General features: G+C 36.0%; 1 protein-coding gene across 2 annotated transcripts in view; it reads right to left on the minus strand.

Moving 5' to 3' along the window:
- The window catches only part of RAB5A (RAB5A, member RAS oncogene family), a 29,318-nt gene extending 2,073 nt beyond the window's left edge, over positions 1 to 27,245 (minus strand). Inside the window, exons 1-6 of one of the 2 annotated variants that reach the window (XM_019726022.2) lie at positions 26,854 to 27,240; positions 26,515 to 26,741; positions 23,574 to 23,829; positions 4,661 to 4,812; positions 4,217 to 4,339; positions 2,632 to 2,725 (exon numbers count right to left, since the gene is read on the minus strand). In XM_019726022.2, the coding sequence (XP_019581581.1) occupies positions 2,632 to 2,725; positions 4,217 to 4,339; positions 4,661 to 4,812; positions 23,574 to 23,736 (532 nt within the window). In that variant the 5' untranslated portion in view covers positions 23,737 to 23,829; positions 26,515 to 26,741; positions 26,854 to 27,240. Of the gene's footprint in view, positions 1 to 2,631; positions 2,726 to 4,216; positions 4,340 to 4,660; positions 4,813 to 23,573; positions 23,830 to 26,514; positions 26,742 to 26,853 lie in introns of both variants that reach the window. The other variant, XM_019726021.2, reaches the window with a different exon arrangement.
- Positions 27,246 to 27,776: the final 531 nt, after the last annotated feature.

Consider the following 27,776-nt stretch of genomic DNA (forward strand, 5'->3'; position numbering starts at 1 on the left):
CTTAAGTGCAACTGTTCCTGAGGCTCTCTCAAAAAACTAATTCCCAATTTTGAGTTAGATGAGCATTGCTTGCCACATCTGAACAAACTCCCTCAACCAGCAGCCATGGCTGTAGCTCTGCTAAGCTCTGCAGAACCACTGCTGTTTTTTGGAACACGGCTCCCACTGATGAAAAAATTTACCTGCTAATGTAGTTTGCCTGGATCCTTTAAGTCCTTGATGTGCTGGATTCATTAAACATTAAACATCTTTGAGTCCAGATTGTACGGGTGGTCGGACACACTGGGCTCTGTCAACCTTGGGGACAGACTCTAACTTAACCTTAGCCTTGGCTCCATTTACATAAAAGTTGAACACGCTCTACTTCAAAATCTGAATGCTTAGCTGTGGTTTGGATCTTCTATCGTTTTATTTGTTGTAAAGTTCCACATCAGCATTAATTATCTTTAGAATTCTGGATGCTGGGCAGGACAATGGATTCGGGAGCACTGATGTTTGGGAAGAGAAGTTATCACGTTGGGCTACTTCTCTAGGACTCGCTGGAGGGATGGTAGTGTAAACGTAATGAAATGGTAATTTCCAGTCAGCTGTATTCACAAAGACTCAAAGCACAAAGAGTAGGCTAGCATTGTAAACTTTATCGCAATGAGTACTACGTTAGGTTTTGGATTGAGTGATCATTTCTCCCTTTAGCATACTTCTCCAGGGCTTTCTGTAATTAGATATGAGTGAAATCAGGAGGCTGAAGAAAATAAACTGGAACGGAACTTTAGCTTCTATTGGTTAATTTTTACTATGTGAAGATAAACTAAATCACATTTTCGAGATCTCAAAAAACACCGTCTCCTGTCTCCTATCTTACTGTGATCAAAGTGAAGCTGGTGCTGTTTTGTATATGGATAACTGTAGCTTATCAATTTGTACCTAAATTGATCAGGATTGTGAGAAGCTAAAAATCCTAATCAAGTTAATGAAGATGTATAATGAAAAAAACCACTCAGACCTTATAAAATTAAAAGCATACAATAAATTTATTGTAGAATCTCTCCCACGAACTAAGTGTACTCCTTTTGGGAAGTCATCAAAAGTGAAAATATGAGTACAGTATGATTTATTTAAGTTGTTAATCTGGTAAAAAAAAAAAAAAAAGGAAAGGCCACAATTCAATTTACACTTGGGATTTCTTTCAAGAAACATTCTAATTTCAGAAAAATGACTGAAAGCCTTAATATGTAGGCTACTTTCTGAATGGAAAAATGACCTTACTAGCACATCTGAATAAAAAATACAAATTAAATAAGCCCATTTGGTAGTCTTAATACCATCAGAAAGTTTTAAAGTTCAGCCTGATTTGAGGGACCTATTGCTTTGTTTCCTATTAACTTTCTGGATGTGGTTCTGGGTGTAATCTGTCTCATTTATAAGAAGAGCATATTGTCACACAATCCTTCACAAGTGTACTAGTATTTCCCTACTAACTGTAAGCCTGAGTTTCTCAGGAAAATACCTTACGTAACAAACAGGCAAGTTTTCTCCTAAATGAGCCACCATTAAATTCTCCCACCTAGTTAAAGATATTGCGACAGTACTTGCAGTTTTTCCTGAGTATTCTTTAGCCTCTGAATCAGCTCTTAATTGGTTAATTTCTATGACTTCAATATAAAAGATATTTATTATTTGGGGATAGGAATGTAAACACCCACTTAATAATCACTGCTGTGTAATAAAAGATGTATGGGACAAGACCAGTGTTTACATATGAATAGTATGGAGGCAGAAAATTGAGAGCCACCTACTTGTAAGTAGACCCCTCCCATAGAATCTATACCTTAAAAGTGGAAGGAGGTTAGGGTCAATAGAAATACTTTTATTTTTGTTATAGATAAAACTTCCTTATTAGTATTCCAACTTCATTACCTATAATCAACAATTGTGGAATAATACCCATCATCAGTTAAAATTACCTTCAAGGAAAGGTAAGAGTGCTGCATACTATCAGATGACCACTGAGGTCATATACAGGATGGATACTGTTTTGTTTTCCCTCTTTCTGTGCCTCATGCTTTGAAACTTTCTCCATTACAATTATCTGCATTAAAATAATTTATACATCTGTATACATATATGTATCATGTACTTTTCTATGTTATATTTGTCAATGATTTAAAAAGAGTTTGAAAAACATAAATAGTATTCTGTTCAGAGCAAAGGAAGATGAAAATAATGATCAGTGAGAAAGAAATATTATACCTACATGTTGCACTGAAAAATACTGCTCTGAGTTTACTTTCCTTTTGTATAAAAAGTATAATCTAATAGAAAAACACACATTTATCCAAATTTCTCAGAGAGATCTTTAGAAAATCTGCTTGAACTATCAGCTTAAAGTCAAAGTTTCAACCCACTTAGAAGAAAGTAAACTGCAAGTATTACAACCTAATAGGTAATAATCTTTCAAATTTAAAAATATTATTAAGTAATGCTCGGTGGATGGGATCTAAAATAGTTGTAGAATCATTTTAAAAAAAGAAGGAAAATCCAAAAACTTTTTAAAAAGAAGAGTCAAACCAAATATGCCCCAGTACAACTTGTTTTGCCTGTATTTATTGTTTGAAAAAAAGTTAATCTTACCTATTGCCATGAATATTTCATTTACATTCATTGATGTTTTAGCTGATGTCTCCATGAATAATAAACTGTTGTCATCTGCATAGGACTGTGCTTCCTGTTTATAGAACAAAAAAAGAGACACATCCTTTGCACATACTATACCTGCCTTATTTTTGTTATAGAAAAAAAGAGGCTTTCTTATTACTACTTCAACTTAATCACCCATAACCAACAATTATTACTAAAGGTAAAACAAACGTTTGTGTAAGATATGTTTATAATTTTCTTTTTGCCTTAACTTCTTGCACTATCCCATCCTGATTGATCTGGTTTCACATTAAATCTGTTTTCAAATGATGAGTTCCAGAGGGGGGATAATTTATACTATTCTAAATATAAAACTCTCTTTGATCTCTATGGCAATTTTACTTATGCTCGTTACTTGCAATGACGTCAAAGGGAAACCAAATATCCAACACTGGCTTCAACCACTAAGTGGCACCCTCATAATTTAATTCTAAATGACTTCTACGAGGAACATTTAATTTTGAATGTAATGAATCATTCCTTTGAAAATTATATCACTACATTTTTGTCATGATTTACAGTTTACATGTATTATTGCCTTTGATCCTCACAGCTGTTGTGAAGAGCAACCAATTCTCTTTCCCATTTGACAAAGAAAAAAATGAGGTTCCTTTGAACTGTTATGTGACAAGGCCACTTTTGACTATAATTCAAGTGCTCTATCTACCACTTTATGCTGGGAAGGTAACTATCTTAGAAAGAGTAGTAATAGATGATCCTATACCCCACATGGTTGTCACCAGAATTAAATGAAACCACATGTGCAACATGCTTAGCTTACTACCTAATGGTGCAAAATCTATTAGTTCCCTTGCTCTCAGTCCATGTGCTCTATCGATAGCCACAACATCAGAAAGAAAATTCCTATCACTGATACACACACACACACACACAAAGTGGCTACAACTAAACTTCTCTGGTAAAGAACCTGAAGAATAAGAGAACAGGAGAAGTTTTAAAATGTCTAAAGACATTTGCTTTGTTTTAAATGATTGCACTTACTCTATTTTACAGCAGGCAACATTCCTAATTAGCTGTATTACATAACACACAAACTGGATTGTTTTAGCCTTTATTTTTGAAGGCCATTTTAAGAATAATCATACGCGTATACGTTTATGTGTACTACAAACGTGTAGGTATATATGGATGTGTGTGTTGATATATGCGCACACACACACACACACACACATAAAATTAGGTAAATAGAAAAAGGTTAGGAAAGGTAGGAGGCAATTAGCTTTTACTTATTTCTGCACTATTTGTAAACAATTATTTTGTAATCGGTTAGGTCAACAAAATCTGAATCAATTTGCATATAACTCGTAAAGATATTTAAAAATTTAGGTTCATCATGAGAAGCATTTTATTATACATAGTACATCACATTTGTTTAATAAATTTATTATTTTATATTATTTGCATGGTCTTAAAATTATAACTGCAGTTCAAGTGTGGATACAGAAGAAAAATTTAACAATAAATATGTGCCTCCAAGTGACAGTTAAATTAAACATACCTGGAAATCAACAGCTCTTTTATTTGCAAGGTCAGCTTTGTTTCCTGATAAAGCTATTACAATGTTAGGACTGGCTTGCCTCTGAAGTTCTTTAACCCAATTTTTGGCTCTGGCAAAGGACTCCTGGGAAACAAAGAAACAGCTATTTTGAGGCACAGGCTCAAAAAATGGTTAGGGTGCGTCTTTGTGAGACAAGGCTTTAAAGAGTGTCCAATGTGAACTCTTGGAAAGAAATTCTTAAGACTATTGTATTATTTAAAATACTTTCATCTTATTTTTTTTTTTTTAAGTCAGCTTTTCTAACTCATAAAAGCTTTGGCAGAAATACCATACTTGGGCTATCAAAAAAGATTTAAATTTTTAAAAAATCTTTTCTCTAATAAAAATTCTGAATACAAAACGTATATTCAAACTAGTGTCATTATAGTATGCACTTCTACTTACCTCATTTGTGATATCATATACAACTATGGCTGCTTGTGCTCCTCTGTAGTACATTGGTGCTAGGCTATGGTATCGTTCTTGACCAGCTGTATCCCATATTTCAAACTTTACTGTTGTGTCATCAAGACACACAGTTTGGGTTAGAAAAGCAGCTGAAAAAAGAAAATGTCTGTTTATTATTTCCTCCCTAATATTTTCATAATATAGAAAACACCTGGAAACTTAATATATTATTGCATACCCACAGTTAACAGTGGCTTTAAATACTTGCAACAGCTGTGCTTCAAAGCTGGATGTATTTGCTTACATATAAGACTTTAATTATAAAATCACAAAGTTTCTTATACATTCTTTAAAAGTTTGTTATATTTCTTTAAAACATTATGGCACTTTAATTTTTATAATCGTTATTACCCCAACCTAGACTTAATTTGTTAAACAGATTCAATATGAACTTCTAGCTCTTGCCTTGACATAAGTTTTTGGATTTGTACTTTTTCATCTCTTCTTAAGTGATCTATCTCTGAAGTGATAAAGCATCACTTAATAATGATATTTTTGCTTTTAAAGTTAAGAGGTTGCTGTCACATCTTGCAAAGTACTACTGTATCACTTATTTTCTTAATTGCTTCATGAGAACAGTATAAAGTAAAATCGAATAAATATAGTAACTCTCTTAGCTCAATAGAATAAACATCAGTAAAAACACTGAACTGGATACTTATGAAAAATAAATCGATTTATAAAAGGTAGGTTATAACCAAGTGAATTGAACTTTAAAATATCAAATATTAGAGTAAATGTCTAAGTATACCTAGGTGCACTAAAGATAATTATGAACAAGATCTACACACAGCCATTTTTAGTAGCATGCTTGCCAAAAGTAACCACACCTTAGTTCCTTTCCTTCATTAACTTTAGTAGTTAAACCCCTGATGCTCTATCATTCATCTTAAATTGGTATGTTCCTCTCTTTTACTTTCAGCTCAAGATGTGGTTAATTCAACTCCTCCCAAATTGGCATGGAATTAAGTTACTCTCTTCTACCATGCAAGAAAATTATAATCCACTTTTGTAAATTGTAGCAGTTTGCTATCTGATGGTGTCAATCTTTCATAAAGGATTCACTAGTTAATTTGAAATATGTTGAAAAACCTAAGACTAATTAGATACTACATCTTTTATATTAGGCATAACATTTATTTCTCATACTATTTTTACTAGGTTCACTGGTTGCTGGCTTTAAGATCAGCAACTATAATCTCAATTTTGCAAACATCATTGGAAATGTATTTTGAACTATATTCTAATGAATATTTCTGTGAATTCTCACAAGTGTAGTCGTATTTAAAATACATTCTAATTCATCAAACTTCTTTTACCATACAAAATTAGCAGAAATATCCATTTTCTAAAATCCTGATTAATGGTAAAGGATACCAAGAAAGCACTATGTCACTTTCATGAAACGCTTGCCTGTAGAATCAAAAAAATATTTTTAAACACTTAAAATTAAGCATCCAAGACAGTATTCCTTTTTCAATAAAAAGGAAAAAGGAATGGATTACAAAATATAAGCCTTTTCTCAACTATAGTTTGATGCAACTTGAAAAAATTGGGTTATATTGCAATTCAGACCTTGTTTTATCTTTTCTACCATCACAAAGTACACTGGCAGTACAAACATTCATTTACACTCCCATAAGTCAACTCTAGGCTCAGGGAAATAACTATTAATGTTGCCTTAAAGGAAATGTGATCTGATTCTCAAACCAGTTAAATATATCACAAAAGGTCACCAATCTCTTTTATAAATCATGTGCAAAAGTGACAAATAAAATACAGCCAACAAATACATTAAAAAAACAACAGCCCATGATCAAGTAGAGATTCTTCCTGAAATACAAAGCTATTATACCGGTAAGCTAAAAAAAGAAAAACCATGTATTATTTAAGTAAATTACAAGAGTATTAGGGTCAATATCCATTCCTATATACATATAAAATTTTTCCTTAAAACTTATCAAGTGTCCATTCCATCCTTAAGCCTGAAATCAGCACTTTGCTCAATAGCAAAGGTCTTAGGCAGCCTCTCTACATCTAGAAACCAAACAAGAATGTCCACCATCATCATTATTTAACATTATTTAGGATATCCATATAATAGTAAAAGAAATAAATTACTGGAAAGAGGTATTATTTGGAAGAGACAAGACTGACATGAAAATCCAAAGGCATCAACTAAAATAAAGCAGATAATCATGAGTTCTTTAAATTGGACGAACAGATCCAAGTCAACAGCCTTACCATATACACTGGCAATAACCAGGTTTTCAGTGTTATGCTGTGAGGAGATCCCAATCATATTAACAAAGAACAATCAATTCACTCAACTCTTCTTAGAAACCATCCTTCATCCCACCTTATTAGTAGCTCCTACCTTTGTGCCCCCAGACTTCTCTGCCGCAGTAACATGTTCCACACACTTATTAGTAGCTCTTTTTAAAAAGATTAATCAACAATATCTTTTTCTTCTAGACTACAAGTTCCTTGAAAAATTACAATCAGCTATTCTCCACACCCAATATCTACTGTGTTTCCCCGAAAATAAGACCTAGCTGGACAATCAGCTCTAATGCATCTTTTGGAACAAAAATTAATATAAGACCCAGTCTTATTTTACTATAAGATCGAGTATAATATAATATATAACATAGTATAAGACTGGGTCTTATATTAATTTTTGCTCCAAAAGATGCAGTAGAGCTGAACGTCCAGCTAGGTCTTATTTTCAAGGAAACAGGATAATATAAATCCCAGTTCATGTAAACGTTCAAATGTTTGCTAAATAAAGTTCATCTAAGACATATAGAACTATTTTGGGTCTATTTTAGACAACGTCTGAAGAGCCAGTTCCCAAATGGGGAAAAATAGACATTTCAAAAGGCCTCTAACTCAAGTTATTACATAACTAACACAATTACAAACAAAATACCATCAAAATCTTTTTAACTTGGTAGTATCCTACTGTTGTTCACGTGGTATGATAAAGAGTATAATTTTGAGGAAGAAAAAGACCAACATTAGAGGCCAAGGGAATTAGTTTTAGGGTACATCAAAAACAGATTAAAACAAAAGTGTTGTAGTGCCACAAGGACAAATATTATGGGAATAAGATAACCCAGTCATTATATATCGTAAAACCATCACGATTCCCCAAGTTCTCAAGTTTTCAAATACTACTCCAGCATTTAACTTCCCCGATAAAATTCAGCAAAGTATAGCTGACATCTTTAAATCCGTAGTGCTTCTAAAAATTTATTACTAGTCATTTATTTACAAAGTTATATAAATAATTCTGGCACTCAAAAATATAAACTACTACATAAATACTGTAGTAACATTAACCAACCACAAACTTACCTGAATCTGCAAAACCACTTTAATATATCCAAAACGTCTATTTTCTCGCTAAGAAACATCACTTTCTTAGACCTCTTCATTTTCTCTTCACTTCCATCACCAGCACTAGCAGTTGGTTCTCTTTTCGGGCCCATATTTCACAAAGAAACAGCTTTTATCACTTCGAGAGTTACTGTGTACGCGACGACAAGTAGAGAAAAACAAAGCTGTGTTGAGATGCGGGTGCTGGCCTGTCTAATAGGCTCCCTCTTTGAGCTACTCGATCAGTTTCTATTTGCAAGCCTGGCAGCAAGCAAATAACATTTCAGTTTCAGCAAAACTACAGATTACTGAATCACAGACCTTGAGGTCAGCTGTGAATACCTGAAACTGTAAATGTTAAATCTGCAAATACCAAAGACCTATAATGTATAAGATCTTAATAAATAACAAGCAAGGAGGAAACACTGCAGTACACTGAGCAGAGGAAAGAATATCCAAGTCAATAGCATCAACCAAAGGCTAACAACTCAGAAAAAAAAGTTAAAATTAACAACTAAAGTGATTCTACATGAACTAAACAGAAGGATGAAAAAGAGATAAAACAAGGAACTAATACCACCCCAACCCTCATCTTAATCAAATTTTATAAGAAGAGTTACTTCATTAAAATTGACCAAAAATCCTATGTCTATCAGGTTTGATTACATAAAAATTTGAGACTTAGGTTTGCAAAACATGTATCAAATACGGGGGAGAATATATTTAGGAAAATTTCTATAATGAATATCAAGAGATTAATTTTTAATATAAGGAAAGCTCATATAAATTATGAAAAATTCCAAAAGCATCAAGGATAAATGTGTAAAGAAAATTTACAAAAAGAATGTAACACAGAAAAAAAGGCAGGATCATTAGTCATCAACAAAGTCATCATCATAGCAAAAACAGTTAAATTTTATCTTCTAACTTACAAAATGAATAAAAAAACAGTGTGATTAAAACACCCACTGCTGGTGATACCGTATAATGGTTCTGGAAATAATTTTGTCAACTAGGCAAAGCCATGAAAATGCTGATACTCGTTAACCTACTATATCATGGAATCTTTAAAAGACAGTGTGTGTGTGTGTGTGTGTGTGTGTGTGTGTGTGTGTGGAACAGGAGAGTAGTGAGAATAAACCTTTGTGCTCCAAGAATTTTTATAATCGAGAACTAAATGTATAAATGAAAAGATACTGCTAACTTGGTAAATATGAAGTAGCAAATTAAAAATGGTTATAAAATGACCTATTTAATTGCGAAAAAGTAAAATATATATATAAATTCCTGGTAGAGATAAGGTACATCTATGTAAAAACCTGAGTAGAAAAGCATAGAAGAAATTAAAATAATAGAGAGTGTCCCATAGTTGAATCATGACTGAATATTCTCCCTTATGTAAAACTTTCAAAAGTGGAAGATTTGAAGTCTTGTTAAAACTGAAAGGTAAGAATATAAATTGCTAGAGAGGGGAAGGGCCTTGTTCAAGATCTCAGTAGATCAGTAGTTTGTGGTTATCAAATCCAAGCTCCAGGTTGTTTGGAAGTGATGTGCAGGGGAAGAAAAGGTTTTTATAGCCAAGGAATTCAATAAATGAGTTTAATGGATTTGGTCAAACTTCAAGATGATAATCTGATCAGAAAGAAGGATGGCAGGAATTGATCAAGCAGCATCAAGAACCAATACCAGTTATCAGTGAACGTAAAAGTTGGCTTTCTGGAAAAATCAACAGTGGAGTATCAACACTGGTAACCTAATATAATGAATTTTCTCAAACAGGTGAGCACTGACTTCAGATGATATAATTGTACACAGAGAAGACTGTACAATGATCTAGAGCTGACAACAGACAAAATAAAAACTAAGGCCATTTTTATTTCCCATTAAAAATTAAAATTGTATGTGTATAAAGGGGGGAGTACACAGTAGATTACGGCAGCAAAGAAGGCCACATATTCAGGGAAGTTACATTTCAATAAACATGAGGAAGAGAAGAAACGGTTTAGATTAGGGCAGAGAGAAAGCACACATATATGACTAAACCCAAAAAGAATATACTCCAAAAGCCTGGCAACAAGATAAACAAAAGAAACTACTATATAAATAATATATAAAAAGATGGCTATATTTCCAAAAGTAAATCCATCTTATGAGATGATCTATTAATATTAATCATATAGGATTCATTCTTAAAAATCAACAAGCATCTGATACAGGATTGATAAGAGAACATGTAAGAAACTCTTACAACTCAGCAACACAAAAACCCAAAGGACTTTAGTATACATTTCTCCAAAGATATACCAAATGATCAAGAAACACATGTAAAGACACTCAGCATTACTAAATCATTAGGAAAATGCAAATCAACACCACAATGAGATACCACGTCACACCTATCAGGATAGCTACTATCAAAACAATAGAAAACAAGAGTTGGCAACGATAGAGAAATTGGAACCCTTGTGCATTGATGGTGGGAATGTAAAATGGTGTAGTTCCTGTGCAAAATGGTAGAGATTCTTTAAACATATTAAACAGAATTACAATATAATCCAGCAATTCCATTTTTGGAAATATACCCCAAATATGTGAAAGCAGGGACTTGAACAGATTTTTGTACACCAATGTGCATAGCAGCATCATTCATGAGAGCCAAACAGTGGAAGAAACCTAATAGTCCGACAAAGGATAAGCAGAACGTGGTATATACATACAACAAAATATTATTTTGCCTTGAAAAGGAAATTCTGACACGTTATAATATGGATGAACCCTAGTGACAGGCTAAGTGCAATAGGCCAGCCACAAAAGGACAAATACTGCATAATTTCTATTACATGAGGTCTCCAGAGTAGCCAAATTCAAAGAAAGTAGAATGGTATTTGCCATGGGCAGGGGTGGGTAGAAATTGGGGAGCTATTATTGTTTGGGTAGAGTTTCAGTTGGTGAAGATGAAAAAGTTCTAGACAGTACTGATGGTTGCACAATGTAAATGTACTTAATGCTATAGAACTGTACACTTAAAAAGGTTAAAACCATACATTTCATATTATGCATATTTTATCAAAACAGAAATCATTAGCAACATCTTAAGGTAATTGATGCCAAATGAATGAAACCTTGGGAAATATTAATGATACATAGAAAAGAGTCTGCATGAAGTCAAGCAAAATGAGTTAAAGATTAAGAATCATTTCTTCTGGGAGTGGCCGGATGGCTCAGTTGGGTAGAGTGCGAGCTCTGAACAACAGGGCTGCCAGTTCAATTGCCACATGGGCCAGTGAGCTGTGCCCTCCACAACTAGACTGAAGACAACGAGCTGCCATTGAGCTTCTGGAGGGGTGGCCTGATGGCTCAGCCCACCGGTTCAATTCCCGCATGGGATGATGGGCTGCACCCACTACAACTAAAGATTGAAAACGGCAACTGGACACGGAGCTGAGCTGCACCCTGCACAACTAGATTGAAGGACAATGACTTGGAGCTGATGGGCCCAGGAGAAACACACTGTTCCCCAATAAAATTGATTAAAAAAAAATTTTCTCCAACACTGTAAGACTAATTCATGTAATTTTTAAAGGAAGTCAATGTTTTTTTTTTTTTACTATCAGAGTTTGACAGTTACTACAAAAGGAAACCCAAGGGAATTCACTAACCAGACATAAGTTAGTTACATGTCACCAATTGAACATTACCATACTAGTATTTCTGATAGTACATCAATACACATTGTTTTAAAATTAGTCTTAGAAGTATGGTTTAAAATTGGTCTTGAGTATGGTTAGTGCCCCAAATGTGATCGCCTTAGAATGAACTAATAAAACCGGTATTTGAAACTTCAAGGCTAAGAGCCTGTGTTTACCCCACCAAACGCACAATCCTTATAAAGTTTTTACTTACCAGATTGGATTTATCTAACAAGGATGTAACAAATACTGAATTGGGATGTAGAATGAAAGCACACATTACAAAGAGGAAAGGTGAAGAGAGCAGAGGGTGTTACAAGTTATTAACTAGTATCAGGCAAACACTCTCCAAAAAATATCAATAGAGGAAAAAGTAAATAAAATTAACTTAACTCTAAGGGATATATGTCTAAGAAAGACATTTTATCTATGGACAATAGATACTTTCTCAAGTAGCTTAAATATTATTAAATTCCTGCAATGTGCAAGGAAAATATAACTTCTGGTTTCTGGTTCCGCAAGTAAGTAGTTTAGAAGTCACCACTTCATCCTGATAAGTAAAAAGCTGAAAGAATTGAAAATCAACAACTCTTAAGTCTATCTGTAAGGAAGTGAGGTCACAGGGTAATCTGCTGCCTTTAAAATTGGAGACAGACAGGTGGATACAAAAAATCCTAACATCCCAACGCTGAAATCTGAGGTGCTCAGGTAGGAAAACCCAAATGACAATTGACAAATTGCTGGAGGTTAGGTGTGAACAAATTTGAGTTCAAAATTCCAGGGGAACCCAATCATAGGGGGCCATCATACTTTTCTGAGTTTTACCTCCAGAAACTTGACCAGGTTCTCACAGTAAACATCTGAGAAAAACCCCCTCGTGCTTCTGGCAGAAGGAGGAGGAAAAGGATCCATTTTGAAATAAACCAGACCACTCTGTTCTTCTTAACAGGCCTGCTCTCAAGAGAAACCAGTTAATCTGAGTGTAACCTGCTGTGGTGTTATCAAAGTCTTACTGACCTGGGGGAAATAATACCCAACTCCAGTCAGCTCTAGCCTTCCCTGTGGGAGAAGGGAACTATCTAACTCCAGTCTACTCTAGCTATCCTGTACCATCTAAGTGGGGGGGAGGAAAAAAAACCTGACAAACACTTGTGAAGTTCACTGTCTAGACACATGGGTTCACTAAAAGATAGATTAAAGACTTAATCATAGGACTACAGAATGTTTCTCCTTCCCCCCACAACTCTCGACTGCATTACTAAAGGCCTATTAACAGCAACTGCTTTTACCCACTACATTATATCCAGTTAGCAAGAAAAATTACAAGGCATACTAAAAGGCAAAAAGACAGTTTGAAAGGACAGGCAAGCTTCAGAACCAGACATAGCAGGGGTGTTGAAATTACCAGACTGGAAATTTCAAACAACTAGGATTAATGTAATAAGGGCTCCAATGGCTGAAGAAGACAGTATGCAAGAACAGATGGCAATGTCAGCACAGAGATGGAAATCCAAAGAAAAAAACAAAAAGAAATGTCAGAGTCAAAAACACTGTAGCAGAAATGAAGAATGCTTTTGATGGGCCTATTAGAAGACTGGGCATAGCTGAGGAAAGATTCTCAGACCTCGAGGATGTATCAATAGAAATCTCCAAAACTGAAAGACTGAAAAAAAAAAAAAGAACAGAAAAGCCCGTGGAACAACTACAAAAGGTGTAATATATTCATAACAGGAACACCAGAAAAAAGGAACAGAAGAAATATGTAAAACAGTAATGACTGAGAATTTCCCCAAATGTTTGGCACCAAACTACAGATCCAGGAAGCTCAGAGAACATCAAAGAAAAAAATGCTGAAATATCTACACTTAAGCATATCATTTTCAAGCCATAGAAAATCAAAGATAATGTGCAAAGATAGTGCCCAGGCTATTTTGCAAAGGAAGCTTCTTTCCCCCTTCTCCTTAGTGATACCCCTTCTCCTTCTGGTTCAAGAACCTAGCACTTAATGCTTCCCAGACCTTTAAAACATTACTGGGCTTGAAAGTGACTCTTTAATGCTTAGCAATAAGCTAAGTGAGCTTAACTTTTGAACTCCAATAAATGAGCATAAAAGTCCTAATATCTGAGAATTTTACAACATAGGAATGAAAAAGGGCAAGTTAAAGAAGAGACAGGGAAAACTCTAACCCCAGAGTGACAACAGTGAGAGGAAACCTGTAATCCCAGAATATCATTATCTATGCCAAGCAGTGCCTAAAAAATTGAGAGTAGCTCTAAGGGAGGAAAAAGGTGATGAAAAAACCGAAATCCTTTGATCCCACAATAATTAAATACATTACTTTTGGTTCAGTAACCACACCTAGAAATCGACCTTACAGAAATTAAGTCCGGAGGAAAAAGAATTCCAGGAAAATATCCACTATTAAATGATTACCTAAAACAGCAAACAAAAAACACAAACATTAAATGTCCAATAATAAGCGTACGATTAAAAAATAAGGTAAGGGCCCGCCCAGTGGCTCAGGTGGTTGGAGCTCCGTGCTCCTAACTCCGAAGGCTGCCGATTCAATTCCCACATGGGCCAGTGGGCTCTCAACCACAAGGTTGCCAGTTCAATTCCTCCAGTCCCACAAGGGATGGTGGGCTGCGCCCCCTGCAATTAAGGTTGAACATGGCAGCTTGAGCTGACCTGCCTCCCGGATGGCTCAGTTGGTTTCAGTGCGGGCTCTCAACTACAAGGTTGCCAGTTCGATTCCTCGACTCCCACAAAGGATGGTGGGCATCGCCCCCTGCGACTAAGATTGAACACAGCACCTTGAGCTGAGCTGCCACTGAGATCCCCGATGGCTCAGTTGGTTGGAGCGCGTCCTCTCAACCACAAGGTTGCCGGTTCGACTCCTGCAAGGGATGGTGGGCTGCACCCCCTGCAACTAGCAACGGCAACTGGACTTGGAGCTGAGCTGCACCCTCCACAGCTAAGATTGAAAGGACAACAACTTGACTGGAAAAAAGTCCTGGAAGTACATACTGTTCCCCAATAAAGTCCTGTTCCCCTCCCCCCTCCAAAAAATAAGGTAAGATTACCAGTTACTAAAATATATATGAACACAATCCAGAGATATTGAGAAATATCATTAATAAATGAAATGGAATACAATAGTACTACTACTATAAATGAATCTATATAAAATTTCATGAAGCTATAAATCACTGAGAAAGAAATTACAATGGGCTCTAAATATATGAAAAGATCCTTGACTTCGCTCATAATATGGGAAAAATGTACATAAAAAATGCAGAGACAATGCATATAAAAACAGCAAATATCTACAAGTATGATAATACCTTGAGTTAGTAAAGTAGGGCAATAGGCATTCTATTATTTGCTGGTTGGAGGGCAGTCTGGAAAAATTTATCAGAATTACAAATGTGTATAACCTCTGACAAAGCATCATAAAATGACACGGACAGATCTTTGGTAGATTCTATTTTCACGGATGGCTGCAACAAGATTTTCCCGTTAACACATTCTTCTTACATGACAGTGACATTCCTCCCTCGAATCTGTGGGAGCCTGTGACTAGAACGTAAGTAATGCTGTGACTTCTAGGGCTAGGTCATAAAAGGCCACCCAGCTTCCACCTAGTACTTTTGGGACACTCATTTTTGATCCCAGCCATCATACTGTGAGGAAACCCAAGCCAGGCGGTGAGGCCACCTGTAGGTGTTTTAGCTGACAGGTCCTACTGAGGTCACAACCAAAAGCCACCAGCATCAACAGCAGATATGCTGAGATGATTATAGCCCCAGCACTGACTGCAACCCATGGGAGATCAGAAAACCAGCTACTAAGCCCACTCAACTGCAGGGACCATGAGAGATAATAAATTGATTTTGTTTTAAATCACTAAATTTTGGGGTCATTTATTTCTGAGCAATAAACAACTGTAACTGTACTAAAGTGAAACATATAGGGTATATTATAGTAAGCCTGATATATATCAAATTGTGTAAAAGGAGAATACATAGATTTGAATGTAATAGTAACTTTGCAGAAATATACAACAAAGTAACATTGTCTCTTGGGAAAAGAACTGAGCCGGGTAGGAGTAGATGAGAGGGAGACTTCAATGTAAGCCTTTTAAATCTAAATTTTGACTCAAATTAACAAAATAAAAATTAAAAATATGATGTGGGTAGCATAAAATGAACATACTGGTGGTTAAGTGTGGAATATGTGTTATTTAAATTTTTATTTCAAAATACTTTCACATTATTTTCCTTATAAAGTGATATATAAGAGGGTCAGTATCTGTCAAGTACTATCCATTTCCTAACAGAATGCTTATGTTATCATACCCTAACTCTAACTTGGAACCAGATTTTCTAGTCTGATGGTTTCTTTAGCAATTCGGGAAAACAGAAGGAAAAAAAGATACACACACACTCAAAATCAATTTCAGAATACAGGTGGCACTGAATAAAGATTTGTCTTCAATCCCAGCAGTTCCTTAGCTGTAAAACCTTAGGCAAATCACTGTTGTAGACTAGTTTCCTCATCTATAAAATTAGTACAGTGGTACCTCGGTTTTTGAATGCAATCCAGGAGCTCTGAAACGTTCGAAAACAGCTGACAGCTAGGCCTCAGGATCTTGCACACAGCGGAAGCCGCGTGACATGTTCGACTTCTGAGTCGTGTTCGAAAACCAAGGCACCAATGTATTTCCTCATATAGCAATGGTAAGGTCAAGATGAGACTTGGAAAAATGCTGTGTAAGTTCTATGACTGCATTACATAACATATAAAATCTAAAAATCACCTTATGAACTATCTTGAAATTACTCTTTATTTCACAGAAATCACATTTCTAAAATTTACACATTACTTATGAATGCAACAGATTCGAGAAAGTTAGGATTCTCTAAATTCAAACCCTTTAATATTAAAGTAACTTATGTGTCCAAGACACAATCATGTTACAACTCAAATAAAATTGGTAGAAACTAAGTGGAACACCTTCTGGCTCTAGTTTTATGTAAAGATAACTGTTTTTGACTGAGAAATGGTGAAGGAGTAGAGTGACTAGACTGCCACATCACCCGATTACCCTTTTCTTTTTTAGTCCAGAGTATCTAGCTTCAACTGTGAAAAGACGCTAAAAAAAACCCCATGAATGACTGCTTCCTCACCCTGCTTCCACCCTGCCTCATCAGCTATATTACCTTGAAAAGAGGATGAATGCTGTTCATCAACACTTACTTAAAATACAGAAATAGCTGGGAGACACTGCAAGTTCGCTATACCACAATAAAGCAAGTATCACACACAATAAAGCAAGTCATAATCTGTGTGCTGATGGGGGAGGATCTTGCCTTCCATTTGGGAGACAAAAAAAACACACAACATCTGTGAAGTGCAAAAGCAAAGTGTAATAAAATGAGGTATGCCTGTATTGTTTTGCAACACTTGTAAAACCTAAGAATGATGTCTCATTTTCAAAATTCAATATGCGACTTCAGTAACACACTCATCTTGAGGAATTTAGTCATTTGGTAGCTAGAGTTCACGTGTACATCAAGATAGCCAATAATCAAAAAACCAAAAACCTCTGAAATTACTCCGGTTGTTTTTCTCACTCTTACAAATCCTTATTCTCTCCACTAAGAGGCTCGTTAACAAAAGGCTCCAAATGATGTTATCCTATGATAAAGTAATTCAGCATGCACCATAATCAAGCTTGCTTATAAGTAACATCAAATTATTACCGTGTTAGACCCAAAGGGGAAAAGGAGTATTTTTCAATAAGTTTCTTCCAGGAGCAGGGCTCTCACCAGAACTGATCTCAAACTTCCTGGCCTCCAGAACTGTGAGAAATAAACTTCTGTTCTTTAAGCCACCCCCCAAAAAAATAAAATAAAATAAAATTTCCTATATTTTTATGTCAGAATTCTTATTCTATTAAAAGCAAATTTTAAATAAAGCTTCCCACCCCACCACACCCCGACTATCATTCAAAACCACATGTCTTTCATGGGCCTCTCACTCTGTCTATGAAAAAGGTCAATGATCCAGAAACCTTAAATATTCAGAACAGACTCAAGAATAGAAAGGTAGCAATAGATTGAATGCACCAAAGTTAGATGTCATAAAGTCTATGTACCAAAGCTTATGCGACCTTATAGATTTCTTTAGTATGTAACTGATAATATACTTCCTTTTTATGTATATTCTCTCTGGGGATATACATACATACATATATATATATATATATATATATATATATACATATATATATATATATATATGTATACACACACACACACACAATAAATGAAAAAAGGAAGATCAGTTGGAAATGTAGGCTTAATTTAAAAAGTGGTGTTTCATACCTTATGTGTATTCAGTCTGTCTCCTATATTAAACCATGAGGTCATCTTTAGTTTCTAGGACTTAGCACAATTGTTAGGAGCTTGGTAAATTTGTTGAGTAAATGAATTTTAAAGAAGCTTAATAATCTTATTTCCCAGTACATAGCAGACTAAAAGCAGCAAATCAGTGAACTGACAGAGGCAGTTCACTATAGTTAGAACTAACTGGCAAAACCATTCTACCAAACAGCTTTGAACACTTTAACAGAACCAGAGGACATCAATGAATTAAGTATGACAGGACAAAAATTGATGTTCATGATACCAAAATGTGAAATAAATTTTAAGAGGGGAAAAAAAAAGGTTAAATTGTTATTGACTGTATTGTTTAATGTGGAGGAGAGTACACACTTAAAAAGAAGTTGGACCTAGAAGAATCCTTATTTAGTTCAATGTGCGCATTTTACAAATGTGTAAACAGGGCTAAGTATTTATAAAAGGGGACGAGGATTAGAACCAAGCTTACTGACTCCTAATTCACAGTAATGTTTAAGTGGCCACAAATGTTTTAACCAAGGATACTGGACAATTTAACTGATGTTAAGACTATTAAAAGATAATTTTTTAGGTCATAACTGGTACAAACCGATATGAAATATCAAAACCTATTTCAAATACTGAATATGTACTTTCTAGAAGGAAATAATATTATGCATAAAGATAATATTATTTCACTTGAAACCAAGTGATTAACTTCCACAAATTCTAACTCTTGCTGTATCACAAAGAACAATGAATATTTCAAAAACCATTTTTCTCATGAACCAAAAACCATACACTTGGTGGTCTGTCTCTAGGTCTTCTGTCTTTTCTCAAAAGTACTTTTAATTGAAAAAAAATGTGCAGATGCAAAAAGATAAAGACAAGTAAATAAATGCACAGTTTACACGTACACAAACAAGTCTTTCAGAAGGTTAACAAGGGCAGTAGTAGCAAGCCAACTGCTACAATAAAAACATGAATTATTCAGATTTAAATTTTCTGGCTGGCTTTTAGTTCTCAGTTTAAGAAGCAACTTTAATATATGCATATATGTAGTATTCTATTTAACTGTGTACTTTCTTCCTCTAAGAAAACTTCCACAAATAACTTAGTTGATGTGAATGGCATACATTTAATATAATATACACACGACTTTTGTGAAAACCAATAAATGGGGAGAAAATTAGTAAGAATATAGTACACAGAATTTTAAAAAACTTAGTTGTAAATGTTCATGTTATCTACTTGAATGAATTTACAAAAACTTTAGTTTCAGGAAAGTTCAAATTTAGGAAGTACTTGCTTAAGTTTTTTTTTTTTTTTTTAAATCTTATTCGTTCCTATGATTTTTAATGAAAAATTTTACCTTCTAAGAGAAGAAAATCTGGACATAAAATTTTTGAACATTGCCAAATTCTAAACCAAATGCCATGCACTAGGTAGAATAGTCACGATTCCAAAATAATGCTGTCATGACAATGTAGCAAAAGTATCATCAGTGATAAAAATGACTCAATAAAAAGTAATAGTGGTGATGGTAGTGGTAACAGCTAACATTAATAAGCATTTTACTCTGTGCTAGGCATTGTGCTAAGACATTTATATGCACTTTCATTTAATACTTACAAAAAAAATCTTTCACGTTAGATACTATTATTTCCATTTCTTGTAAAAGGAAAATGAAGCTGCATATGACTTGCCTATGATCATGTAGCTGTTATGCAGTAGAGCTAGAATTTAAAATCAAATAACGTGGATAGAACTCCCACTTTCTAAACTGTAATAGTTGACTTTTAAGGAAGTCCTGGTCATAAAATGTTCAAAGACCGTGTTAATAGTAACTTTGAAACCAGCCTTGTTTCTCTTAATTTTAACAATTTTTCTCCATTAAATGTTTGGGGTATAAACAGAAAAACAAGTCCTTCGAGCCCCTTAAAGGAAACTGGATGGATGTTAAATGCGTTAAATGTAGAAGTAGAATGAACTCTATTCTTCGAGTAAAAACAACCCTGAAATAATTACTTTAGACATTCTACTTAGGGTTAATAATTGCTGAAAATAGCTTTTAAAAAGAAGGCATTTATATCTTTTAAAATTAATTTAGCGCTTAATCAGTCATTGATTACTTGTGGAAACAAAGGGGAGCAGTACTGGTACATATGACTGAAAACTTGGGATACGCTAACTCCCTTAGTATAGACAAGGCAGAGAGAGCATCCTTGAGGGGACAGAGAAGGCCATGCTGTCTTAAAGAGGCCTACCAGGGCAACAGATTGTAGAAAGGGATTCCCATACAAAGAAATACAGGTAATATGTGATGTACCCAGTACAAAATAATTTTAATTTTCAAACTGGAAGTTGGATGAACAGTATTAAAAAAAAAAATCCTATAAAACCAGTTAAAAAAAAAAAAAGGAATTATTCCATTTGTGGCAGAACAACTTTAGTGTAAATGTAACATGACTACTCAGAACACAGAAAGTAGTGGTTCTCAAACTAGCATGCATCAGAATCATCTGGAAGACATGTTAAAACTTAAGATTGCTGACTCCACCCCAGTGTTTTGATTCAATATCAGAGTTTGCATTTTTAACAAGTTCCCAGGTAATGCAGATGCTTCTGGAACAGGTAACACTCTTTGAAAACTATTTCCCTAAACTAAAGCTCAAAAACTACAGTACCAGTGAGAGGAATGTTATCAATACTCTCCTGTATAGTTCTGTAACCTAAACTTTAGAGTATGTAAAACATTTCTTTGATGATTAGTACATACAAAATTAAACGGTGGTATCAAACATCTACCTCTCAAAAAAGAAAAGGGTTGAATGACTGCATGCTATTTCATTGTATATTCTGACTGAGGATTCATTTGTTTATAAGTATCATGTAAATGTCTTTTTAAAAAACAAATACTGTGTTTTTTTTGACACAAGGAGGAACTCACCAGAAATCTTTAAAAGTCTTCAAGTTTTCAAGGTGTTGATGAAAGATGCCACGCCCTACCATCCAACAAGTATTTACTGAAGTGTCATTGCACCTCCAGATGAGATAGCAAGTAAAGACAACCTAATGCTCCTTGCTAACTTGGGCCAGGCATACAATAAGAACATAAACGTCATGCAGACTTTAAACCCCTACAAGTAAAGCAGACATCTGTGAAAATGCTAAACACACCACCTACCTAGCTAATCTCATTCTGAGTGCTTAGGGTCAAGGGGCTGGGGGTTGGCATGTGGTGAGACTACATGGTTTCTTAAATCAAGCTATCATGTTTAGGACGAATCACACAAACTACAGAAAAACCCTGATATTCTTGATGAGTATAAGGTTCTAGAATACCCAAATTCAAAAGTGCAGATATGATTTCCACTTTAAAACAATAAAACAGAGAGGAAAATTTTAGGTGGTTCAGGCCATAATGTTACTAGATATATAAACAGGTAAAAGATCAGTGAAAAAGTGCCCAATAGCCAGTAATTAATAAAACGTAGACAATCTAATTGGTATTAAGCGGAAATTATATATACACACACACATTACCATAAGATATATATATTTATGATGCACTTATATGGGGTTAAATTTTTCTTTTAAATGTCACTGAGATGTAATTAGGAAAAAATACACTTAGAAGATAACTGAAGTATCCAAAACAAAACCAGAAACTATTCTGAAGCTCCTCAGGCTCAAGCAAACTTTCCAGTTTAAGTTCTTTACTACAGTACTTCAGTGTTTTTATTACTTTAATATATACTGTAAAATGGGAGAGGAAGGCATATAGCAAGTCCCAAACCTATTTGGCCCAGGTATTTAGCCTAGAATACAAATGTACTTTGGGAAATGCTGCCATTGACAACCACTTGCCAAGAAAACAGTTATAATAACTTTTTGCACCAGCTTAAGGTGGGTAAACATTACCTAGCAGTCTTTAAAACTCTTCCTACCATGTGGGCCAGCTAGCTTTGGCCCAATGTGCTTTCTGGAAGAAGCTAAACCTTGAGAGGTATTATTTCATCACAAAACCAGATACATACACACACACACACACGGTACCAAAAAAATGTATACACATTTTAAGAGGAAAAAACTATTCAAATTGTAATACTCAATATACACCGATTAACAAAAGATGATCCATGTGTGTACATTTTTTTTTTTGGCACCCCCGGTATATATGTGTATTAACAAAAAAAATCACAAAGTACGTATATTGCTCATTAAACTTTTAAAAAATACCAACATTTTTCTAATTCAAAATAACAGCTCCATGATATGGACTATATTTTTGACGCTCACTCATTATAAAAAACACAAAACACTAAAATGATATATAACACTATAACATGATTATACAAACATTAAGAGGGTGACAAATACTATTATATTTCCTACCTGTAGGGAAAAGCCAGGAGGTGGTAGTTCTGTAATTTATCTGACTGGAAGAGTCTGAGACTATGAATAAAATTTTTAAGTGTACTGACTTGAAAACGTACACTAAAGGCACTAAAAGCATAAACTTATGCTTCTGAAAGATGGATTCTAAGACGCTGCTACATGCCAGTGGATATCTGTCTAACATATTTCAAAAGTTTGACTTTTTTAATGAGGTTAAAATAAATTTATACCCCCCAAAATATGGTACTGCTTACCTGAATTCCCCTTGCAAAACATTCTGAATCTTAAAGCTGTTTTCTATCTCCAAAACTGAACTGTTAGTTGTCTTCTCCTTATCCTGCATCTTACTTTTCCCTCATATTCGTCCTACCACAACCACTGTATGAAGTGCTTACTCTGCTTCTTCCCTGCTCTTCTGTCATCTTTCTCCCCAGGTCCCACTCCCCTTTCATGTCTCTCTCCATTAATCACTTTTTCTCTTCCCTCACTCTAGAAGCACTCTTAAACAAGTTTAATAAAATTTAATTAATTTTATAAAGCAGTGCAATTTAGATAGTCAAATTATTTCAAATTAGACTTTAAGGTTAATTCTTTTACTATTTATTCTTACAAATGTCACCATTCTAATGCTAATATAATTCAGCACACACTTGCATTAATTTGAAGATGCTTCTAATCATTATCAAGAAATAAATACCAGATCAAATCTTATTATTTGGGACATGGATTCTACTCATGTTTGTGCCTGTATTTCAGCTTCCATATAACCATCTTGGGGATAACCAGGAAATCAAAATGTACAAAGATGCTATCTTAACAAAAATCAAGGTAAATTTAAAGTCTGATGTCTGCCGAACAGCTCTTTTCTTCACTTTGTGACCTAGGTAAGTATTCACCATCACAAAACTGGTACTGCAAAATCATTTTTGCCAACGTATGATTCAATTAAATGAAGGGAAAAAAGAAAATCTCACCCCCGATGGTACTCTCTTGAAATTCATGAAATTGGCCTTTCACAAAACGAAGCACTAGGCTTGATTTGCCAACAGCAGACTCTCCCAGAAGTACTAGTTTGAACTGGCATATTTTATTTCCAGTATTTGGTCCATTGGGTCTTGTTGCTCCTCGATTAGCCATGTCCAAATTTGAAAGAAGTCCTTAATTTCAATCTCTTAAATGAACTTCCAGGATGGAAGGTGTCAATTTTTTTCTTTCTGGAGATCAAGAAACCTGTAAAGAAAAAAATACAAAGTAATTAAATATATAAATCAGTAAAACAAAATACATCTAACAGTAATCAGTTTAGTAAATTCTGTCTGTAATATATTATTGTATGACAATTATAACCTCTACTGGACAATATATGTCATTTAGTTCAATTCACGATCTTTGTATGAAATAATGTAAAGGCATACGTACGAGCCTAAAATCATGCTGTTATTTTCAGGGCCTTAAAAAAATTATTTTTTTAAAGTTAACCTTTATTAAACACTCAACTTTGTGCCAGGTAGTTTTAAGTACTTAACATAACCACTCAACAATCTTACCAAGTTAGACTATTACAATCCTTAAAAATGAGGGAACAGGCATATTTTTCCCTCATTCAAGTTAAGCTCAATCAAGAGAGGTTAACTTGATTGAGGTCACATAGTTACTATGACAGAGCTGCGACCTAGCTGAGTTTCAAACTCAGGCAACCTGAGAGGTGACTCAAGAGTTCAGGTTCTGGAATCAGACTGACTGTATTAAAATGGTTTTAAGGAAAATTAAGTTAATAACTGGAAAGCTCTTAGAACATATCCTAGAACATAATAAGAGCTAAATAAATGTTGGCTATTATTATTTAAAGGTCTCTGTTAAATTGTACATGCTTTTTTGTTTAATTAACAGTAATTCTGGAGCAACAAATATTTTAAGGCTCCCAAGTTTGTATGTCTAATAGCTAAAAGACTTAAAACTATTTCCTCGTGCTCAAGTACATCATACATGGAAGTGTTAACAGTCGTTCTTTATGTGGTGAGGTTATTGGTATCTTATTTATACTTTTCTGTAGCTTTTGGGCTATCAATTAAATATGACTATTTTCTATTAAATACATTTAGAAAAAACTAGCCAGAATGGCAACGTTATGTCTTCTCTTATCATCTAATAATGCTAACTTTCAGTCTCAAAGGAATTAGCAAACATTTAAAGAACTCTTTTCCAAGCTAGTCGCAAAGCAATCCTAAGTTTTCTCCCATCTTTAATCAAAATCTGATCATGTGCTCACTAACAATATTAAATCTTTTGATGCCCTCCCTAAAATCAATTATTTTTCATTTAGGTACCTCCTAAGCAAACTGCCTTCCCCATGAAATGAGTTTACATAAGAACCTCTCTTGACAATAAACATATCAGAGACACTGCATTCAAGATAAAATCATCTCTTCCTTATATAACAGAAGCTTTGAAGAATCCTTACTTTTTAATAATACAGAAATATTTACAGATGAAATATGTCTGAACTGCTTCCAAATAATGGGCATGTAAATGAAACAAGATTGGTCATAAAAAATTGAAGCTAGATGATGGGTTCTCTTATACTGTTCTCTAGCACATCTGCCATCCCACCCCTTTTTAAAAAATACCAGATTTGAGGGTCTATTCTAGCTGGCTACACCAATTTCTGCCAGAGCAAGCTCTTCCATTTCCAACTCTCCATTTCCAGAGTACTTAACTTACACAGCTGCTGTGAGAATTAAATGAGAGGATATATAGATATACAGTGAGTAACACATAATAGATATTGAAAATTGGCAAAGAGGCCCTTTGCTGAAATAATGACCAAATATCAATAGAATGCCATGTAGCCTGTAAAATGGACCCACACACCTTCAGATATTATACACAATTGAAACACTTCCCAATTGTCAGATTACCTACAAAACAGCAAATTAAATTATTCATCAAGGACAATATGCTCCAAATTTTCATGGTACTTCCAAAATTTCAGGAAAAACACTGATTCCCCCCACAAAAAAGAGACTATGATTTAGCTTTGCCTTCTAAGTTTCAAAGCTATTGGATTATGGTTTACCATAAGCTCTCAAACAGTAAATAACTAAATTTAATTATAAATACACAACATAACATTAAGATTAAAAATTATGTACAGTCATTGTATTCACCACTGAATCTTTTTGCAAAACAAAGATTTTGTATAAAATGCATTTTAATCTTTTGGCAATAAGTGATATTGTATAGGTAATATGCTTCTGTGCTCTTTGATCAAAATTGTATTACTTACAGCAGCTAACATTTACTGGGCCTTATTTTGTGCCAAGCACTAGTCTATGAGTTTTACTTACAGCAACCCTATAAGCTCACATTATTATCCCCATTTTACATTAAAAATAAAGTTTCTGTCTGAGCTGTCCTGAATTAGCACAGTGGTATACACGTGATTTTCCCCTACTGGTTACATGAAAGGCAACAGATTCAACACTTCGACTCCATTTAACAGAAGACAAAAACCAAATATGTGAATTATGACGTTCAGAGCTTAAAAAGCCTAAAAGCCTCAGTGGTAAGGTAACCAACTTCCAGGGAAGAGAACAGCAGAGCAGGTTTTATGGCCTCTACCCATTGAGCTTGTTCAGCGGCCTAGCTGTTGAATTCTTTAAAGCTGCGGTTCACCACCCTCCTTAGACGAGACAAGAGTCTCCAGACAGCCTATCTGGACGAGCCTCCTCCTCCTCTCTCCATTACCCGTCTTGGGAAGTCGAAGGTAGGCGGAGCTCCCCAAATTCACACCTGCTCTAGGCCCCGGCCTTGGAGAGAACCTGAATAACTGATACCAAACTCTAGATCGCCCAAACCAGCGGGACCCACCAGGCGACTTGCCCACCTTTCCCGTGCTCCTCCCTTGAATCTGACCTGGCTTTGGCCGGGACATCCCCCTTTCCGAAGACTGCAGGACAGGGGCCAGACGGAACGGCGGCCTCCAGTACTCTTTCACGGCGCCATCTTGAGAAGGGAAGAGGGTGACACCCGTCGCTCCCTTAGCTAGTCCCCAAATCCTGGTCTCCAGAGCCTCTAGAAGGATGAGTCACCGGGGCAGGCAGGACGAGACGCCGGGTTCGACAGCTCTCTGATTCCGGGCACTGGCGCGCGTGAGGTAAAAGGGGCGACGGACTCAGTGCCGGACAGACCGGGGACCGCGGATAACCAGGGGTCCCGGACCGCTCCAGGCAGAGGGAGGGACGGTTTAGTTACCTGAGACTGCAGCACGCGGAGCTGCGCGGCTGAAGCTTCCTGGCAGCAGGTCCCAGGCGTAGCCCGACAAAAGGCTGAAGCTGTGGCTTTGGTGGCTGCGCCTCTTTCTCGTGCCGCTCCCCTCAGACTGGACGGTGCGGGGCTCGTGCCGTGGTGCCGCCCCCGTCGGGCTCCGTCTCCGCCTCTTTCCGCTCCGCCTTCCTCTTTTCTTTCCCCTCCTCCCCGGTTGCCGGCGCTCTAGTTCCTACTAATTCTTCCTCTTCCTCCCTCTTCTGCCTCCTCCCCTCAGGCTGGCCGCCGGCTTCTTCGCAAACCAAAACACAAACACTTAAGTCCCAGCGCGAGAGCCACTTCCGCCGCCCGGCGTCGGCCTCGCCGCCACGTCTCTTCACGTAGGAAACTACGCCCCTTCGTCACTTCCGGTAGCCGCCAGTCCGACCGCTCCATCCGCTCACCCGCCCCCTCTCAAAGCCCTGCCAATCTCAGCTGGTCCCGGGGCGGGGCGGGGTATGTCATGTGACCTCCCCAATTGCACTGCCTCCCACCCCCCAGGCGCGCGGGACCCCGCCCTCGCTGGCGCCATTGTTTTCAGGGCGGCGGTCTTGGGTTCCCAGCGGCGGGGAGGAGGAGAAACTCCATTACTGCCTGGTTTTCGGGAACCCGGGGAGAACCTGGGTTTGTGGTGCTCAGTCTTCGTGCAGAGACGAACTTCCCTCTGTGACGATTAGCTCACAGTCTTCTTTATCCTACCGCGCAACATCCCAGTCCTGGCCACCCAGCTGGGGGGCTTTTTTGAGGGACCCCCAGTGTGTCCCTGGGGTGGGGGAGTCGATAAAGACTGTAAGTGGTATTTACTCCAGGGAGGAAGTTAAGACCCTCCCAATCCTAAAAGTTGCCTTTAGGCAGGGAAATGTTAATAACTT

This window comes from Rhinolophus sinicus, linkage group LG10 (assembly GCF_036562045.2).
Source record: "Rhinolophus sinicus isolate RSC01 linkage group LG10, ASM3656204v1, whole genome shotgun sequence".
Classification (NCBI taxonomy): domain Eukaryota; kingdom Metazoa; phylum Chordata; class Mammalia; order Chiroptera; family Rhinolophidae; genus Rhinolophus; species Rhinolophus sinicus.